This window comes from Hippocampus bargibanti, linkage group LG05, assembly GCF_051943395.1.
Source record: "Hippocampus bargibanti isolate YZ-2025 linkage group LG05, ASM5194339v1, whole genome shotgun sequence".
Taxonomy (NCBI): Eukaryota; Metazoa; Chordata; class Actinopteri; order Syngnathiformes; family Syngnathidae; genus Hippocampus; species Hippocampus bargibanti.
In genome coordinates this window covers 20,089,471-20,111,282 of record NC_142738.1, presented here as the reverse complement: position 1 = coordinate 20,111,282, position 21,812 = coordinate 20,089,471, and the positions used below count along the sequence as shown (strand labels likewise).

The 21,812-nt window shown below is 42.8% G+C and overlaps 1 protein-coding gene across 1 annotated transcript; it reads left to right on the top strand.

The window, feature by feature from the left end:
• The first annotated feature begins 2,856 nt into the window (after positions 1–2,856).
• selenoo1 (selenoprotein O1) lies at positions 2,857–21,181 on the top strand. The gene is made up of 9 exons (XM_088997206.1): positions 2,857–3,517; positions 4,200–4,403; positions 4,492–4,669; positions 6,926–7,056; positions 7,221–7,498; positions 7,767–7,935; positions 17,314–17,499; positions 17,733–17,889; positions 19,365–21,181. Exons 1-9 carry the CDS (start codon positions 2,961–2,963, stop codon positions 19,587–19,589), a joined length of 2,085 nt encoding a protein of 694 aa, XP_088853332.1. The 5' UTR covers positions 2,857–2,960; the 3' UTR covers positions 19,590–21,181.
• The last annotated feature ends 631 nt before the right edge of the window (positions 21,182–21,812 follow it).

Here is a 21,812-nt window from a genome sequence, read left to right as displayed (position 1 = left end):
AGAAATCACCTTCAGCCAAATCCCCCTGGAATATGTTCTCCTCTTTCGGCTCTCCATTCAGGTGCAATAAATTGGAAAGGAAAAAAGGTGAATACCAAATGGCAAAATGAAAATGACCATGTTTTTTTCTCAATTTTGTTTTTACATTATTGGTACATTGAGTTGTAATTACATCTTTATCAACGTTATTATTTTCTTGGTATGTATTTTTAGACATAAGTTGGTGAGGAAAAAAAGGTTTTCCGTATTCACAGACATGCCTATGCTAAACAAGTGCCTCTCAATGCATCAGCAAGTTTAAATGTATTTTTGGCATACTGTATGACTGTATGTATGTCAGTACAAATTTAGAAAATTCTCTAGGGATATTTTATAGTTATTTTAAATGTTGAAACGTGTGATACATTGATTTGAATAGAATCAGTACCATGGCACCTAGATTAATGTGACACTGATTGCGGGTAAGTCTTATGTTTCTCAGGAGATGATTAGCCTTCGTCTCTGGACGAATTAACATTTCACAGCAGAAAAAAGAAAATACAGGAGCTGCTGTAAAGGCGACCACTCTCACAGCGCCATCTTCAAGTCAAAAACAAACACACACAAAAAAATTAAATAAGTAATAATATGACACAACACAAAAGACAGTCTTCAATCTTAAGTATGATCATTGACAGATCTGCCCCATGACTACAACTTGTCCAGAATTTGGCATGAATCAGTTGGCCTCAATCCCTCCTTTATGTGTGCAGGAAATTGCCCATAAAGCCTGCACAAGACAGAATCAAACATGCAGTTCACCAGTTCTTTGTACTGCAGTACCGCATACCAGCTGTAAAAATTGTCTTTAAATGTGTGAAATTGTCAGTGCTTTGGTATAGCTCAGTAGACTGCAAACTTCGATACTCTGGCCGCCATACTTGTTCTGCTTTTGAGAATTGAATTTCTACGTATCATGATATTGATTCTGTTCGAATGTGGTTAATGCCACATTGAAATAGAAGTCTAGATAATTTCATGGTCTCACAGCTGTAAACCTGCATTGACATACAAAATGTGCCCCACTTGTTAATTTGCAAAATTATCCTTTGTGGATGAAGCGATAACAATTCCCCTGTGTCTAATGCCATTGGACCTTGAAATGGTATCACTATACGTGTCATAATTGTTTTTCAATTATTTACATAAAGCCCCCTTCTCTAAAAGCTATACTGTACTGCCATTCTGTTATTTTACTGAGAAAATGTCTGTTTTTATTCCACAGTGTGCCCTCACTGAAAACCAAATGTTAAGTCTAAATCAGTTTCCAAATAAAAAAGTAACAACAGCAATATTTGCTTTATGTAACAAATGAAAGTAACGTGAAGCAGTGTTTCCCAACATTTATTGAGCCCAGGCACCAATTATACATTTAAAATCTTATGGCACAACACAGAAAAAACGTCAGAATATATGAATTCTGAATTAGTAAAACTTGTGTGATTTGCCGGTACTTACTCAGTGTGAAACCTCGCCCAGTTTAGTTGAACAAAACATGCACTCGCCGACTACTTGTTAAATTTTAACAAGTTTATGTACAGGTTTGTTACCTGTCAATATTTGAGATACGAAGGTACATACATGGCTTGCAGGATTGTTTTTGCTCTCTCAACCACTGTAATTTGTATGAAATGTCATTTGAAAATCAAATGTTAGGTCTGAAGGGAATCTTTTCCTTTCGGCTTTTCCCCTCAGGGGTCGCCACAGCGAATCAATGTCCTCCATCTATCCCGGTTTTGTGCATCCTCTTCTCTCACACCAGCTACCTTCATGTCCTCTTTGACCACATCCATAAACCTCCTCTTCGGTCTTCCTCTCTGTCTCCTGCCTGGCAGTTCAAGGCTCAGCATCCTTCTCCCGATATAGTCACTCTCTCCTCTGGACATGTCCAAACCTGGCCTCACTGACTTTCTCTCCAAAGCCTCTAATATGAGTTGTCCCTCTAATGTACTCAATCCTGATCCTATCCAACCTGGTCACTCCCAAAGAAAACCTCAACATCTTCAGCTCTGCTACCTCCAGCTCTGCTTCCTGTCTTTTCTTCAGTGGCACTGTCTCCAGTCCAAATATCATGGCTGGTCTCACCACTGTTTTATACACTTTTCCTTTCATCCTAGCTGAAACCCTTCTATCACAACCGACATTTTGCTCCAGCCGCTCCAGCCTGCCTGGACACGCTTCTTCACCTCTTTTCCACACTCTCAATTGCTCTGGACAGTTGACCCCAAGTACTTAAAATCCTCCACCTTCTTTCTCTCTTCTCCCTGTAGCATCACTCTTTCACTTGGATCCCTCTCATTCACACACACATATATTCCGTCTTGCTGCGACTCATCTTCATTCCTCTCCTTTCCAGAACATCTGCAATACCGTAGTTAATCATTAAAAGTATAAATTACCTAGGGCGTAACAATTGCTGTCCCTTAACCCGTGCTTTATTGCTCGTTACAAGCATAAATTTGATTGATAGAGAAAGATGTCATGAATGTTTGTTTTGTCGTCGTACTTTACTGGTCTTTGAAACGGTTCGAAATTTCCTCTACTCATCACTTCAATACGTTGATGTTGATTTTGCAAGAAATGTCAGCTAACGTAATTAGACTTTGAAATCGGAACACACACGAGAGACGTCACCTTGCCTTTCAACTTATGTCATTCCCGAAACAAAACTGCGTATCTCACTTGCGTAAGATTATCATAAACGCCTATGCACGACCGCGATTGCTTCAAATTTGGAAGAAAAGTACAGGACTGTACCAAAATGATTTTTTTCCTTTCTTTTTTTCCGGTGGGATGAATAATAATGTAACACCACCTGAATGCAAACATCCGCTCGTACTTCCGGGTTATGAAAACATGACGACGAAACTTTTCTAACTGCGCAAGCCAAAAGGCAGGCGGATGGGCGTGATCTTAGTTTGATGGCTCTTGTACATCGACTGAGATCAGGTACGTCCCGTCTTTTTTGCCCGGGCGTGTCCTTGTATCGATTCCTAAACTCGGTCGGGATGGACAAAATGCGTCTGGCCATGGCGCGCTCACCGCTGGAGAGACTACACTTTGAAAACATCGCCCTGAAGAAACTTCCTCTGGACCCCTCCGAGGAGCCCGGGGTGCGACAGGTGAAAGGAGCGTGTTTCTCCAGAGTCCAGCCGCAACCACTGACAAATCCTCGGTTGGTGGCGGTATCCCACGAAGCTTTGGCCCTGATCGGGCTCAACGGGGATGATGTCACGGAGGACCCACTTGCGTCTGACTATCTGAGTGGCTCCAAAGTAATGCCTGGATCTGAGCCCGCTGCTCATTGTTACTGCGGCCACCAATTCGGCCATTTCGCTGGTCAGCTGGGTGATGGGGCGGCCTGTTACCTCGGGGAGGTCAGAGTGCCACCTAATCAGGACCCCAACCTATTGCACGAAAACCCAAGTGGCCGATGGGAGATTCAGGTGAAAGGAGCCGGACTTACCCCCTATTCAAGGTACTAGCGTGTTGTGATGGTGTTGGTGTTGTTGTTTTTTTAAACATCTGTACCATCAAACAGAATCGCTAATATTTCACAAACATGCAACCGATATAAAGTATTATGCATTCACAATGCTAAGAATGATACATTTTGATTGCGACTGCTCCCAAAATTTTAATTTGATATTTAAACCTGCAAACATCAGGTATGTTTGGGTGAATCCAGAAAGGGAGTACAGTTTCCGCCCGTTATGAAGTTGAATGAGGAAACATAATTGTCCAGAGTGAGTCAAATTCTAACCGCATCTGCCATAAAAACGATTCCTAAATACGGTTAAAAATAATACAGCCCCTGAGTAGTGGATTGCCGAACTATTAGACAAGACACGTTTTAAGTCATTGTACCTAAATTCTAATGTTGTCTCTTAACATCCGTCCATTGTCTGAACCATTTATCATGCAATTGTTACGAAAAACTCATGCACCTAGACTTAAGAAAGGGAGATAAACTTGAGCTACATGACTCAACAGAAATGGTATCAAGCTAATTTTGAGTCCCAATCGGAACCATTTTTTCCCAATGTTTTCAGCCACCACTGAGTGTCACTCAAAGTAGCCCTGCTGAATCATATTAGAACACACACTCATTTATACAAATGCCTACAAGTACCTGAGGTACTGTGGCTCTTTTTCAATAGACAAGCCGATGGCCGTAAGGTGCTGCGCTCTAGCATAAGGGAGTTCCTCTGCAGTGAGGCCATGTACTTTCTGCACGTGCCCACTACAAGAGCAGGCTCTGTTGTAACATCAGACAGCAGAGTTGTGAGGGATATCTACTACAGCGGACACCCTCAACATGAGAGATGCTCGGTTGTCCTGAGAATCGCACCAACCTTTTTAAGGTGAGTAGTGTATGCCGTTCAACATATAACATGTTCTTGTGATTCCTATACTGTCTTTGATAATTGCTGTTGTCTGCTTTCTGAACAGGTTTGGTTCTTTTGAGATATTTAAGCAGGCAGATGAGTTCTCAGGTCGTCAGGGTCCTAGCTATGGATATGATGAGCTCCGAGGACAGATGCTGGACTATGTCATTGAAACGTTTTACCCAGAGATCCAGCAGCAATACCCAGATCGTGTGGAGAGGAATGTGTCTTTCTTCAGAGAGGTTGGATCACTTTCTTACACGCGTATCTCCCGAGTGACTTTTACAAGATGTCTGTGCAACCTTAGCAGAGTTGTGACATGGTTATTTTAAGACTTGACGTCACAGACTGAAGCCAAGACCATTTTGATCCTCTTATTGTGTTAAGCTGGGAGAAACCACCTGGGGACTGTCAGAGATATGACAGTCAGACACCGTGGACAGAGACTCAGAACCAGAAAGATTGTCCCCACTGCCGGCAGGAGAAGCAGTCATCAGATGACATACGTCTGAATTCTGCGCCCCTCTGCCAAGCTATTTATTGAGAGTATATGTAAATTAAAGTGATATATTAGTAAAACACAGTTTTCTTGATTATAATGCCACGCCTCTGGGCGTTCTGAGCACCAACAGCTGCAAGCAGTAAAACATAAGACATTTTAATTGGTTGTCTTTTCCAAGAACTGATAAGTTTGTAATCTGGCGCTTGTGCAGGATGTTCAAGCCGTAAATAACTTTGGTGAAAAAGGAGTATCTCAAGCCCTAAATTCTCTGCAAGGCCGGACCTTCTAGAATCTAGATTGAGACGACAGTTCACCTTGCCATGTCTGTTTCACTCAGATTTACTGTGGCTATCTGCGCTTTGACTGTAGGCCCATTGTTTAGTTGGTCAGCAAAGCATGGCACTTTTAAACATGATAAATTATTATTCTACATCAGGGACCAAATGAGCTGAGTCACTGTGTCCTTCCTCTCTTCACTTTAGATCAGGAATCTTGAAAATATTCAAAGTGACGTTGTTTCTTGTAAATATAATATCTATACATTATTATATAATAGTCGTTTTTCAAAACTCAATTCAAATTATCTCATCTCATCTCATTTTCCGTACTGCTTATTCCTCATTAGGGTCGCGGGGGTTGCTGGAGCCTATCTCAGCTGTCTTCGGGCACGAGGCGGGGGGACACCCTGAATTGGCTGCCAGCCAATCGCAGGGCACACAAAGACGTACAACAGTCACTCTCATACTCACACCTAGGGACAATTTGGAGTGGTCAATCTGCCTGCCATGCATGTTTTTGGAGTGTGGGAGGAAACCGGAGGACCCGGAGAAAACCCACGCGGGTCCGGGGAGAACATGCAAACTCCACACAGGGAGGCCGGACCGGGACGCGAACCGGCGACCTCTGCACTGTGAAGCCGGTGTGCTAACCACTCGACTACCGGGCCGCCCCAATTCAAATTAATCTTATTTAAATGTGTTCCCTTGTTCAAGTTAGACTTAACAATATTGTTATATTCTGTCATGGCCTTGACATCGTATTTATGTCGCTGCAAAGTCTGCTAAAGTTATTTATAACATTTTAAATTAGAATAATAATTAACCTTGCATTGGTATCAGAAAGTATTCTGACATTCTAGCTTCAAAGGTTTGAATACAATGAAAATACGCTGACATTGAAATCAATTTAAAACTGTTTCCTTCTCTTACAAGGGATAGGGACTGAACCCCATCTCAGTTCGTGAATATCTGTGAATAATTAACATTGCTCAACATCAGATGTTCAACTATTTGTAGATGTCATATCATGCTGATGCAGCACATAAAACAAATAGGCTCATAAAGCATCAGTACCATGCTTCAAGAATGCACACAATCCTGAACCTATGTTACTGTATTTTCCGTACTATAAGGTGCACTGGATTTTAAGGTGCACCTTCAATGAATGACATATTTTCTAACTTTTTCCATGTAATAAGACTCACTGGATTATACGGCGCATGGTCAGCTTTTGAAAAAAAAATGACTTTTAGGTGGGCGTTATAATGTGAGAAATACAGTACTTAAATGTCTATATTCACCAGCTAAATTAGTCAACACAAACAAACCACCAACATTATGAGCCTAAATAAGACTAAAAATACAATTTATTATTATTATTATTCCAACAAATTGCTGTGTCATCACACATAGACAAACTAATATGACCACTCTTACTTTACGCAAACGGTAGTAAGTCACCATTTGGCAACGCGTGTGTGGGAATACAAGCAAATTGGACCACCAAGTTAGACTACTGCATTTGAAGAGAAGTTGAAACCCTTATGCATACAATGCCGACAATCAAAGATTTCCCAAAAATGTGGCTTGTGACTGAATAAAATACTAAAAATGTTTATATTATACATTTTTGAATGTTTTTTTTAATTTTTATTTTTGTTCATGTCAGAAAGAGAACATTTCTTCCCAGTTTCACTTTTCACACTTCTTGCTTGAAGGTGATGTGCCGGACAGCTCGACTAGTAGCTCTCTGGCAATGTGTTGGATTTTGTCATGGAGTACTGAACACAGACAACATGAGTATACTGGGACTCACACTGGACTACGGTCCCTATGGCTTCATGGATAGGTGAGATTGTTATGAAATAGCTGTTGTTTCAAAGCTTTGTTGGTCTTGCATGGTGGTGAAAGATTCAATTCCTTTGTAACTTGTTCATCCATCCATCACACTGGTATATACCGTGCACATGGTCTGCATTTTCTCCTTCTTCATTCGTGTTTAATTCCATTCAGGTTTGATCCAGACTTCATTTGCAACGCTTCAGACAATTCTGGACGTTACTCATATCAGGCTCAGCCCGCTATTTGCCGATGGAATCTTGTCAAGTTAGGAGAGGCCCTGGATCCAGAGCTTCCCCCTGATCGGGCAAAGGCTGTTATGGAGGAATATTTGGATTTGTATAACAGCTGTTACCTTGACAATATGAGGAAGAAGCTGGGTTTGTTGAAAAAACAGGAACCGGAAGACGAGATCCTCATCACAGAGCTTCTACAAACCATGCACAATACAGGTGAGATTGGAGTGTTTGTTTGCTTTCCCTTTTCCATAACTAGAAAAAAAAATCTGCTGTTGCACCATGATTAAGAATCAGCTGAAAGAACGATATTCAAGAAGGGTGAGCACCTTTGTCTTTTAAATATATCGTCTACTTTCGTCTGTTTTCATTTTGGTGATATATATGTGGTAACTGAAAAAAAAAGGTCTCATACTGCTATCGAGTGACTCATCACCATTTCATAGAACTATTTCATTTTTACTTGTGGTTTGTTACTGTGCAGGGTCTGACTTCACCAATACGTTCCGCAGTCTAAGTCGCATCTCCTGTCCCTCGGAAGGAGAAAGTGACACGGAAGAGGAGGTTGTCAGAGAAGCTGCAAACCTCATGTTGGAGCAGTGTGCCTCTTTAGAGGAACTCAAAGCTGCCAATAAGCCCACCATGGACCCACGGTGGGCTCCTTAGGCCACTGCAATTTTAACATTGAACAAAAGCATTTGCAGTTTAAATTTGGTTTTTGATTCTTTGTTTTAAGGAATTAGAATGTGAATATGTACTGCTCATCGCCGATTACGAGGGAAGTTACATTACTAGTGAGGTTTTGCAAGAAACAAACACTATTTTCTGATCAATTACTGATTCTGAAGCTTTAAAAAAATCATTTAGCCCTATCTAATCTACTGGATCAAAATCGGGCAATAATTTACATTTTCTGCATAATTTTCAATCTTCTGTAATGTCCATGATTTGTCATAATTTGCACAATCAATCAATGACACCACTGATGGGAGCTGCAAAATAAGACATAGCAGCGAACAAAGCACCAAAAAGCTCATCTTGTCACATGTCATACGAGCGGAAAGCCAATATGCCCTCGAACTTGCTACAGTGTGACCATCGTTTAATTTTAACATCTCTTTAATTCAAAATTGTTTTCATCATTCAGTGCAAGTTACATTAACTTCTGACCACATATTCACCCAGTTACATGGGCAGCCAGCAGACATGCATGTTGTTTGAATAAATACGGGAGTAACTCCGTTGGGACTTTTGCTAAACGTAGATATCAGGTATGCCGTACTTTCCGGTGTATAAGGCGCACCCAAAAGCCTTGATTTTCTTCAAATGATGACCTTGCGCCTCATACGCAGGTGTGCCTTATATGTGAAGTAATGTTGAGCCACAACAGGTCTTGCTACTACTTAGAGCAGTCACCAACTCAATTTCCCCCTGTAGAAGAAGTAGTACGTAACCCCAGGCTCTAATGTAGTGCCATATAATGTGGTATGCCTTATATTTGGAAAACTTTTGTATATTTACATATTATATTTGGTAAGCATTTTTTTAAATCATTGAAGGAGCGCATTATAGTCTCTATCTCTCTCTCTATCTCTATTTATCTCTATCTCTCTCTATCTCTATCTCTCTCTCTTTATCTCTATCTCTAAATCTATCTCCCTATCTCTCTCTACCTCTACCCTCTCTACCTCTCTACCTCTCTAAATCTCTCTCTATCTCTATCTCTATCTCTCTCTATCTCTACCTACCTCTCTACCTACCTCTCGATCTCTATCTCTCTACCTCTATCTCTACCTCTATCCTCTCTCTCTCTACCTCTCTAGATCTCTATCCCTAGATCTCTATCTCTAGATCTCTCTCTCTCTCTCTCTGTCTTTTTCTCTCTATCTATCTTTACATCTCTCTCTATAGCTCTCTCACTACTGACGATGGCACACTACAGACGATGTGTGTCATCTACGATGTCCCAAATTCACAACCTCCCATCCCTGAGGCACAGCTCCCACACCACTCTCAACATCAAGGCTAATCTCATGTGAGGACCATCCATTGGCACAAATGGACAGAATAACATCACGTCCAGTGTTTCATGATTCTTAGTACCTGGATGCTATCCAGTGACTGCTGTGAAAGGACAGCTGACAACATAGGAAAGTCTGTGTGACAGCTTGGAGAGACAGCTGACGGGAGGGAATAGACCCCACTGGGGCTGTCATGGGCTAGCTACCCATGGTGGCAGTCACCAACGCTGGTTCAGTTTGTTGGAGGCACCCGCTAAATGCTACAGAAAGAATACAAAGAAAGATACCCCTAGAGCCTGCGAGAGCGGGGGCGCAAGATGGCTCAATGACTGACAACACGATTACCGACCCAGGAACGAACCTGACTACGAGCAAGAACATGGCACATGAGACAACGGCAGCAGGATACTCACTCAAGGTGTGTGTCTGTGGCTGGGCAAAAGTAACATCAGCTATCGGGTTAAAGATCCACCAAGGGAAGAGACAGTGCTTGGGAAAGCAGAGATTTATCCAGCAGACATTTAAACAGCTTCTTCCCCCAAGCCATTAACTCTTTGAACTCTTCAACAGTAGCCAAAATGGAACTGTATAGTGCCACTTAGTTTTTTTGACGACGATACGAGTGCAGCGTGTTCTACCGGAAACAAATTCCTTGTATGTTCTACATACTTGGCAATAAAGATGATTCTGATTCTGATTCTGACAAGGGCCTCGCATTGACCAATATTTCTTACGAAGTCAGACGTCAAATAAGTCGAGTGAAGCACAGCGACGGGACGACAACCAAAGTTCGCAGAGCGTCTACATCCCTGTCAGGGACGATGGTAATGCACTCACAGAACGAAAGGTGGAAGAGCCCACGCAACCACAGAGACCTCCCAAGGAGGACAAGATCAAAGGGCACAGACCAAGTGTGAAGTGGCCAAAAGCTATCGAGAAAAGAGAGTGGGAAACCGTCAACAACGATCTGACCAATATCTTGGAGCAACAAGTGGGCACAGCAGAGAAAAAGCTGGAAAATATTGGTGACATCATCTATCACTACGGGGAGGAGCGCTTTGGAGTGTACATCCGGAAAACCGCCAATGCAAGACCACCACCAACCAAATCCAGGAGGCAGCAAGAGATAGACGGACTGGTCAGAGAAAGAAGGGACCTGCGAAAACAGTGGAAGAAGGCCTCTGATGCAGAGAAAGAAGGTCTCATGCTGCTCCAAGGGGACATCAAATGCCGGTTGGCAACCTTACGAAGGGCAGAAAACTTGAGAAAACATCGCAAGAACAAGGAACACACAAGAACACGGTTCTATAAAAACCCCTTCAAGTTTGTCAAAGACCTCTTCGCGAAGGACAAAAGCGGAATCCTTAAAACCTCCAAGCAGGAACTTGAAAAGCATCTGGAAAAGGTCCACCAGGACACAAAAAGGCAGGAAAAACTAGTTATCCCACATGACATCCCCCCTATTGAACCACCAGAATTCAACCTCGAGACTGGCCCTCCAAAATGGAAGGAAGTGGACAATACAATACGGCGTGCAAGATCAGCATCAGCCCCGGGGCCAAATGGAGTTCCATATAAGCTCTACAAGAACGCACCAGATGTTCTGTGTTATCTTTGGAGACTCATGAGGATTGTGTGGCAGAAAGGGATAATACCAAAGGCATGGCGGAGAGCCGGAGGCGTACTAATTCCCAAGGAGAAGGATGCGGCAGACATCAGTCAATTCCGTCCAATTAGCCTTCTCAACGTTGAGGGGAAAATCTTCTTTAATGTTTTAGCACAGAGACTTTCCACCTACCTGGAGAAGAACAAGTACGTGGATACATCTGTACAGAAGGCTGGCATCCCTGGGTTTTCTGGTTGCTTGGAGCACACGAGTATGATCTGGCACCAAATCCAAGCGGCAAAGAAAGACAAGAGAGATCTTCATGTCATCTTCCTTGACCTGGCCAATGCCTTTGGCTCAGTTCCCCATAACCTTCTCTGGGAATCCTTCAACTTCTTCCATGTTCCACTACCCATTACTGCCTTGGTAAAAGCCTACTTCGAAGACCTGCAACTCTGCTTCACAACACCTGACTTCACAACATCATGGCAGCGTGTAGAAGTCGGCATCATGGCAGGTGGTACGATTTCACCCCTGGCCTTCACAATGGCCATGGAGGTCATCATCAGGGCCTCAAGGTGGGTGGTGGGAGGTGAGCGAACAAGGAATGGGATCCACCTCCCACCTATCCGGGCATACATGGATGACATGACCACCTTGACCACTACCGCAGCTTGCACCAGGCGGCTACTTGGAAAACTGCAGGAAAACATTCAATGGGCCCGGATGAAAATCAAGCCGAGCAAGTCACGCAGCATCTCAATCGTCAAGGGACAGCTAAAAAATGTTAAGTTCTGCATTGGTGATGACCCAATACCAACGGTGTCTGAGGAACCGGTCAAAAGCCTGGGCAGGTGGTACAATGCAAGCCTCAGAGACAAAGATCAAGTGCAGCAGCTCAAGCAGGACATCACCAATAGTCTGGAAAACATCAACAAGACTGAGCTGCCAGGAAAGCTCAAGCTCTGGTGTCTGCAGTTTGGACTTCTCCCTCGGGTAATGTGGCCACTCACAGTCTATGAGGCCCCACTCTCAACTGTGGAGAAGATGGAGCGAACCATCACTAGATATGTGAAACGCTGGCTTGGTGTTCCACGCTGTCTGTCTAACATCGGCCTTTATGGCAAAGGGGTCCTTGAGCTTCCAATCACAAGCCTCACCGAAGAGTACAAGTGTCACGTTTCGCGAGGTGGTGATGGCGGGTTCGGATCCCAAAAAGCAGGCAGGAGGGAGCAGGAGGTTGTTTGACTAATTGTATTAAAATAAAGGTCAGCAGTAACAAAATGTAAAACATCAAAATGATCTGAATGGAAAAAATACAAAGTAGCAAAAGAAAACCAAGTGTAAAAGTCCGCCAAGGTTAAACAAACACGTACACAATGCATGCAGCAAACAAGCAGCAAACAAACAATGAATCGGCACCGGATGATCGTGCCAGGTGTCCTTTTAAGTGTCATTGATTATAACGACCAGCACCTGCGAGGCTGCCGGCAGGGCTGACGTCGCTACCCGCTGGTCGCCAATCTGATCGGGACGACCAGCACCTGTGCAGGTGCAGGCGGGGCCGACAGCGCCCCCCGTTGGTCGCCAACCAGATCATGACAACAAGTGCGCTAAAGTGAGACTTCAGATGACCTTCACAGACTCCAGAGACCGGAAGATCAGTCAAGCTGCACCCCCCCTATCAACGGGACGCAAATGGACGCCATCCATTGCAGTGCAGCAGCTCTAAGGCACAGCGACATTGTGGGACACGTTCAGCTCGGACGAGGGGGGTTTGGCCTTACAAACAAACCTTCTTGGCGTAAGGCTTCAACATCGGAAAGAAGGAAAATGGTGATAGCAGAGGTGCGCCGCCAAGAGGAAGCTGAAAGAACTGCACGGGCTGTCTCTCTTGCCAAGCAGGGACAATGGATGAGGTGGGAAGGCCTGGAGAAGAGAAGGCTCAACTGGAAGGATCTCTGGGAAATGGAGGCAAGCAACATCAGCTTCATCATCAGAGCTATCAATGACGTGCTCCCATCTCCAAAAAATCTCCACCAATGGTATGGCGAAGATCCAACCTGTGACCTCTGTCGAACGGCAGGAACTCTCAAACACATCCTGACCGGTTGTAAGACCAGCCTCACACAAGGCCGCTACACCTGGAGGCACAACCAGGTCCTAAAGAGTTTGGCAGTTGTCCTTGAGAGCAAGAGGAATACCATCAACTCCTTGCCAATGCGAGCCACCACGTCCAGCACAGCACCATTGACCTTCATCCGAGAGGGACAGGAAAAGCCCAACCATCCTACTGCTAAACCAGAAGTTGGACAGCTATCCGGGGCCCGCGATTGGGAGATGCGGGTTGACATTGGCCAGCAATTGGTTTTCCCAGCGGAGATTGCAGCCTCCACCCTCAGACCAGACTTGGTGCTCTGGTCCTCGTCACGCAAGGCTGTCTACATCGCAGAACTCACAGTCCCGTGGGAAAACTCTGTTGAAGAGGCCTGTGAGCGCAAGAAGCTGCGCTACACAGAACTCGCAGTGGAGACGCAACAGCGGGGATGGAAAACCAAAGTACAGTAAAGTCTCGTTATATCGATATCGGATATATCGATAGTCCCGGTTATATCGATACTATTTCTATGCACGCACGGAGAAAATTACATGCAAACAGGGTCGGATATATCGATAGTCCCGGTTATATCGATATTTTTTCGGACTCCCTTGAATATCGATATAACGAGACTTTACTGTATATCCAATTGAAGTTGGATGCAGAGGGTTTGTGGCTTCCTCCACCATCAGGCTGCTAAAAGACCTGGGTATCCATGGACAGGCTCTGCGGCACACAGTTAAGTCACTCTCTGAAGCGGCAGAAAGAAGCAGCCACTGGCTCTGGATGAAGAGGAAGGACCCTTGTTGGGCTCATAGGTCAGCAACCTAAGACTCCCCCCCCCCCCCACCAGCTTCTGAACATCTGATTGGGCATGGGACACAAGCGCAGGCGTGATCAACCTGTCGCTGGCCACCATCGATGAGGGTGTCTAGTGATTAAAAGACCGAAACACCCAATGATTCTTTGGCACACTACTGACGATGTGTCCCAAATTCAAAACCTGCCATACCTGAGGCACAGCTCCAACATCACGTCCAGTGGTTCATGATTCTCCTCTCTCTCTCTCTCTCTCTCTCTCTCTCTCTCTCTCTCTCTCTCTCTCTCTCTCTCTCTCTCTCTCTCTCTCTCTCTCTCCCTCTGTCTCTATCTATCTCTATATCTCTATTTCTCTCTCTATCTCTCTCTCTCTCTCTCTCTCTCTCTCTCTCTCTCTCTCTCTCTCTCTCTCTCTCTCTCTCTCTCTCTCTCTCTCCCTCTGTCTCTCTCTCCCCCTCTCTCTCTATATCTCAATATTTCTCTATATCTCTCTATCTCTATATCTCTCTCTCTATCTCTATCTCCCTCTCTATCTATCTATCTATCTATCTATCTATCTATCTATCTATCTATCTATCTATCTATCTATCTATCTATGATGATTCTCTTCTCTCTCTCTCTCTCTCTCCCCCTATCTCTCTATATCTCTATCTCTCTAGCTCTCTCTCTCTCTCTCTCCCTCTCTCTATCTATCCCTCTCTCTCTATCTATCTCTAGCTCTATCTCTATCTCTATCTATCTATCTATCTATCTATCTATCTATCTATCTATCTATCTATCTATCTATCTATCTATCTATCTATCTATCTATCTATCTATCTATCTATGATGATTCTCTTCTCTCTCTGTCTCTCTCTCTCTCTCCCTATCTCTCTCTCTCTCTCTCTCTCTCTCTCTCTCTCTCTCTCTCTCTCTCTCTCTCTCTCTCTCTCTCTCTCTCTCTATGTATATCTATCTCTCTAGCTCTCTCTCTCTCTCTCTCTCTATCTCTCTATCTATCCCTCTATCTATCTCTAGCTCTCTCTCTATATATCTCTCTCTATTTCTCTATATCTCTCTCTATCTCTATCTCTCTCTCTCTCTCCCTCTATCTCCCTCTCTCTCTATATATATATCTATCTATCTATCTATCTATCTATCTATCTATCTATCTATCTATCTATCTATCTATCTATCTATCTGACTGTCTGACTCTATCTCTATCTCTCTCTCTCCATCTCTCTTTCTCTATCTCTAAATCTATCTCTCTATCTCTACCTCTACCCTCTCTATCGCTCTTTCTCTATCTCTAAATCTATCTCTCTATCTCTACCCTCTCTATCTCTCTATCTCTACCTCTAAATCTCTCTCTCTCTATCTCTATTTATCTCTATTTCTATCTCTCTATCTCTCTCTCTTTATCTCTATCTCTCTCTTTCTCTATCTCTCTCTTTCTCTATCTCTAAATCTATCTCCCTATCTCTATCTCTACCTCTACCCTCTCTATCTCTCTACCTCTCTAAATCTCTCTCTATCTCTCTATTTATTTCTATCTCTATTTCTATCTCTCTCTATCTCTCTCTATCTCTACCTACCACTCTACCTACCTCTCGATCTCTCTATCTCTCTACCTCTACCCTCTCTCTCTCTACCTCTCTATCTCTAGATCTCTATCCCTAGATCTCTAACTCTCTCTATCTGTCTTTTTCTCTCTATCTATCTTTACATCTCTCTCTATAGCTCTCTCACTACTGACGATGGCACACTACAGACGATGTGTGTCATCTACGATGTCCCAAATTCACAACCTCCCATCCCTGAGGCACAGCTCCCACACCACTCTCAACATCAAGGCTAATCTCATGTGAGGACCATCCATTGGCACAAATGGACAGAATAACATCACGCCCAGTGTTTCATAATTCCGGTGTGCCTTATAAAGATATATGGAAAAAAAATTGAAAATACACCATTCATTATACCTCGGTGCGCCTTATACACCAGAAAATACGGTACTCTAGTCATGCCAGGTGCGAGTTGAGCTATTCTCGCTATGCAATTACACATAAATCTGTGTACGCTCTCAGTCGTACAGGAGTGGTCCATCGATGAAAAGCTTTCTTCAGCCATCATCTGTACTTCTTCGAAGGTGTCGGACGTTTCGCTTCTTATCCAAGATGCTTCTTCAGCGAACTAAAGTCTTACTGGTAGTATAGGCCCTATAGGTCCCTGCCCTCAGGTTGGGAGGAGCAGAGGACTAATCCCTGCAGCTCCACTGATAGCTTCTATTGTCCTGACTGACGACTGGCCTGATTGCCCAATTGGCCCTGGTATCACCTCATCAGCATGACTAATCCTATGTTGCCTAAACAGTCTATTATACGAACGATCCAAATTGAATCTCACCCCACCAAATGAAGGATTTAGCTGTTTTATGAAAATAGCTTCTTTTACTCCCCTTTCAAACCATCTATTTTCTTTCGCAAAGATTTAAACCTCATTGTCGTCAAATGAGTGGTTGCTAGTTTTTTTGGTGCATATATACTGCCGATTGAGGCCCACTAGTATTATACCTGCGATGTTGATAGTCTTTTTTTTAGAATTTGTTGAGTCTCCCCCATGTATTGCTCTTTACAATTTTCATTTTTACAATGTATTGAATAAACTACATTACTTTTTACATTTTTTTATTTGGCAGCCTATCTTTTGGATGCACTATTTTTTGCCTGAGTGTTTATCGGTTTGAAATAAGTAGGATGCCAAAGGAATCTTTGTAGTTTTTCAGAAACTCCTGCAATGTAAGGTACTGCTACTCCTCTTCTTTTAATATCTTCAGAATTGTTGGTTTCATTCCCTATTATTTCCTTTTGACATTTGTTAAAAGACTACTGAAGGTAACCACAGTTTAACTGTGGACCTCAATCGGCAGCACATATGCACCTTAAAAACTAGCAACCACTCATTTGACGACAATGAGGTTAAAATCTTTGTGAAAGAAAATAGATGCTTTGAAAGGGGGGTAAAAGAAGCTATTTTCATAAAACAGCAAATTCCTTCCCTTAACCGTAATGGTGGGGTGAGGTTCAATTTGGATAGTTCGTACAATAGACTTTCGGCAACATATGATTACTCATGCTGATGAGGTGATACCAGGGCCAATTGGGCAATCAGGCCAATTGTCTGTCAGGATAATAGAGGCCATCAGTGGAGCTGCAGGGATTAGTCCTCTGCTCCCCCAACCTGAGAGCAGGGACCTATCATAGCAGTGTCCGGCACCGCCATGTCTGGACAGTAGGGATATATATATAGGGCCTATAATACCAGTAAGACTTTAGTTCGCTGAAGAAGCATCTTGGATAAGAAGAGAAACGTCCGACACCTTCAAAGAAGTACAGATGACGGCTGAAGAAATCTTTTCATCGTATTACACATAGTCAATACTTTGTGTAGATAACACTGAAACCATGAAACTGAGTAGCTATTTACATCTTGTGCCTGCTATTTGCAGGGAGTTGGCGATGCTGCTTTCTATGGCACAAAGTAACCCAGCGCTGTTCCAGATGATCTCTGACAGAATGACAATAGCCAGGCAGCTCAGCCGACTTGACAAACTGAAGGAACTGATGGAGACCAACGAGGAAGAAATGAAAAACAAACAAACTGAAGAGTGGACCAGCTGGATCACACGATATAGGTGAGATGTGGTGGTGGCGCAGGGCTGTGAGACAGTGGTTCAACGAATATCTGGAGGCAGTTATGGGAGATTCTTTTTATTTTAAAATGAAAATAAGGTTGTTTAACTGCATGACCCAGTTGGGAGGTGGAACTGTCAGCGATTTAGTTGTCAGGGGGTGACAAAAACAGGAAATGGGCCATGGGGTGTTCCGTGACTGTGCTTATGAGTGTTCTTTGGGATCACCACGACAGGAAACGTCTGGCTCAGGAACTTGAGGGCAACGCTGATGTGCAGACTGTGCAGGAGGAGAGGGTGAGGGTGATGGACAGCACCAACCCACGTGTGGTGCTACGGAACTACATTGCTCAGAATGCTATAGAGGCTGCAGAGAGTGGAGACTTTTCTGAGGTATGGTCAGCTGATCCTTGTGGTTTGCACACTATCAACAAAGGCAAGCATTGTTGTTGTTATTACCGACAAAGATATGGATTACTGGAATAGTTTGCTGTGACCTGACGAGACCAAGAATAGCCCATTTAAAGGACAACCGACGTCACTTTTTTGTTTCCTAACTGACATCAGAAAAACATTTTATAGCATCTAAAATACCCAAAACACGCAGTATATTTTTATTCAAATGCAAAACACCAATAAAAATGACTTAAAGTGTCCAAAATCTGCAAAAAATTGAGCTGCGAATTCTCTGAGCTGCATTTTCAGAAAGTCCCGCCCCCAGTTCGTGACGTCACGCCAAGACGTCTTGCATTGCTGGAGAATCAAAACAATGGCTTCAGATTCGGAGAATATGCTTTCTTGTTACACACCCAGTTATGAATATGATTCAAATAGTTCTGAAGAGGAAAGCATACATGTTTGCAATCGATTAAAGAATTTATTCCGTGCCATTTTGAGGCAACATTGGGGGGAAATGGATCACCAAAAAAGAGGCAGAAAATGGCATCCAAACTCCTGTGAGGAATGAATCAGCCCGTTTCCACAGGATGATAAATTCCTTCCATGGAGCTTGGTCGCCCTCTTCTGGCGGCTTTTTGGTGCAACACGAGGTTTTCAGACCAAACAAGTACAGCAAAATACATTGACGTGATGGAAGGACTGCTACAATGTGTCTTTTTTTTCGGTCAGGGGCGTTCCTTTAGTGACGTCACGTACGGACTCGTCACCAACTCAAAAACAAGACTTCCTGAATATTCAGCGCGTGTCTTAAAACGTAAAATATAGCTATATGTGGTGGAATCTTTGTAAAACATGCTCAGTAGAAGTCATTTGAAGCCATTTTACAAATTATGGACCCAGCTTGTCCGGAGACGTCTGTTGTCCTTTAATTCCAATGTTGTAATAATGTCTGGGTGTAGGATTTCAGTACGGTTCCATTAAAATATATCATATTTATAAACATTTGAAATGCCTGCTTTTGGGAAATGGTGCATGAGTATACAGTACACCATAAAAATTTACAAAATGAGATATTGACATTGACATCTATTTTACCTTCACAGTGATAACAGCATCTGCTGTTTTGGAAAGAAAACCTATTCTATGTTTTAGTCTTATTTGTTCTTGCAATATATCGACTAGAATTTTGAATGGTTGAATCCCAACTTTGACATTTTATAATGTATTTTCCAGTGTTGTGTTTTTTCGAATCACGATCATTCGCAAACTAATTTAGATCACATACACAATTACAAATCCACATTTGGATCTGTGGACAACACAATTACCCGATTGTGGCCGTTTTTGGAAATTCGATCTTGCTGACATACTGTATGGCCATATCGCGTGGAAAAGTCTCACCTTTATTTCCTCTCAAGCTGCAGCGTATACTTCCATGATTTGTAATATCTGGTTGTATCGTACTTCAGGTTCGGCGAGTGCTCAAAGTTCTGGAGAAGCCATTCTCTTCCCAGCCAGGGCTTGAGGTTCCTGCTTGGGTGGGCCAAGGTGGTGCCACCCAACAGGGGGAGAGAGACGATGGTGAAGAGCTACAGGAAGAAGTGGCATCTTCCTCAACAGCTCGAAATCCTGTACCATATGACAGCAAACCCCCATCTTGGTCTCAGGCAATCTGTGTCACATGATCGTCGTAATAACTTCCCTGCAATTCATCATCTGGCCTGCCCAAATGTGAGGGAAGTATTCACATGTACTTCCTTGTTTTCCCACATTTTAGATTGCCTCATGATTATTTGCACAATTCTATCACTATGTGGTGGGTTGGTGTCAGGGAAGCGAGTCGGAGAGTCATCACTCCATTCAGAACATCAGTGACACCAGGTGGTCAGGGATTAAATTGGGTTTGTTATGTATGTTGCGTTACTGTCACGACCATTCAAGGACCTAAAAACATGACAAGTTCCTGCACATACATCATATATGTGCCCATCATGTTCCCATCATGTTCCCTGTCTGTATGGTGCCTGGTGGCTATTAATGACGGCTCAGACGGAAAGTCTTGCAAGGACCTGTCTGAGGCTGATAAACTATGGAGCTGATGACTGAAAATATACCAAATAGAATGAATTAGGCCCATTTTATTGTTAAGAGCGGGCTTTCTTAAATTTACATTAACCATCCACAACATCGTGACCACCATCGACATCGTCACTATCTTGATCCAGTCGACATTGGGCATTGTTAGAGAACTATGAACTGAATGGTGCCTTGAGGTATGAGCTGAATTTGTTCTATGGCCGTAACTCGCAATAAGCACACATTTCCCTCACAAAGTGAATGGAAATGCCATCCCACAATACATAATTTATACGTAATTTATTTTAAATAAGAAAACAAAGACTATATATAGATCCAAAATCCAGACATTTGTGAAACAATACTGACATAATTACATAGAACACAAAGAAATGAACATTTTTTTTTAGAAACCATTGTGTAGAAAAGATCTATGGAGGTGATCTCATCTCTATAAGCCACAGAAATATTTGTCATTATTTGGATAAATAGTATACATATATGTAAGTAAGTATTCCGTATCTGTCAGTATGTGTTGTTGTTATCTTTTGTTTTTGAAGATCCGTTAACACAGATGCTATTCGTTAGCCTGTCTGGGGTGTTTCCCGTTTTGCGCTAGCATAAGCATCTTAACTGTGTGGCAACGTTAAGAGGTTGATTCCGACACATAATGTGTAATTCCCTTTTGTTTCATGTTTAGTTTGACTGCACGCTTCAACCCAATCCACAGTGTAAGCCATCTTTTTTGAAGCTGTGTTCACTATCAGCAAAACTGTTGCTTGGTATGTCTGTGTAAGCTCTCAGTCATACAGGAGTGGTCCATCGATGAAAAGGTTTCTTCAGCCATCATCTGTACTTCTTTGAAGGTGTCGGACGTTTCGCTGAAGAAGAAGAAATGGGAATGGGCGCTGAAGAAGCCTTTTCATCGATGTTGCTTGGTATGGCATGATTTTAGTCAAGGTCCCTGCAACTACACAATGCAAGCTTGTCCAAATTTTCTCGCCTATAATGCAAAAAAGCGGATCGACATTGGCTGGTAAAACTCGTAGGTTGGGTCATTTGTATCTCAAGGCATCTCTCTTTGTGGTTCGTTTTTCTCATACTGATATGTTTGTGGTGGTGTGGAACTGTACTTATCTTAATAAGCAGTGCAATATAAACAATGTGTATGATGCCACTAACACCACAATAATAAATGTGTCAAGCAAAACTGCAGGTTCTTAATATTTCTTTCTTGTATTGGATCATACAGGTGTATCTAATGTTGTTGCAAATTGTTTAAACGTTTTTATGTGAAATATTTTTTTAAATTCCAATATTGCCATTGTCACATAGTTTCCTTACCTGATACAATTTGAAGGTTGATCACAAAGATTATGACCAGGGGTGTGGATTTTTCAATCCATGTCCTATTAATGTGTCAGAGTTGCAAGGAGTCTGTCCATTTTAATTTATTTACCTCATACTTTTGGTGGGAAAGTTTCCCCAATATTTTCCAATGTACTTTTGAATGGTATAAATCAGTCAAGTTGATTCTTAGCTTTTAGTAGACCATACAATCCAACCTCAAAGAGCTCAAGTTGCACTTATTTTTCGGCCTTGCATGAAATCCTATCTTCATCTCAATTGCCCTCATTCACAGTGTACAACTGTGCCACTTCATATTTGTTACATAACGGCAGCAGCGCTGGATATGAAAATTTACCAACATAAACTTTTGTATTTGTAGTCAGGCCACGTAGGCTGAACTTATGCAATGATGATTTTTTTTCTCGCATGTTAAGAAGACGACGTGATCATGCCCCGGCAAGTTCGAAACCTTTCCAAACTTGCTTACATTA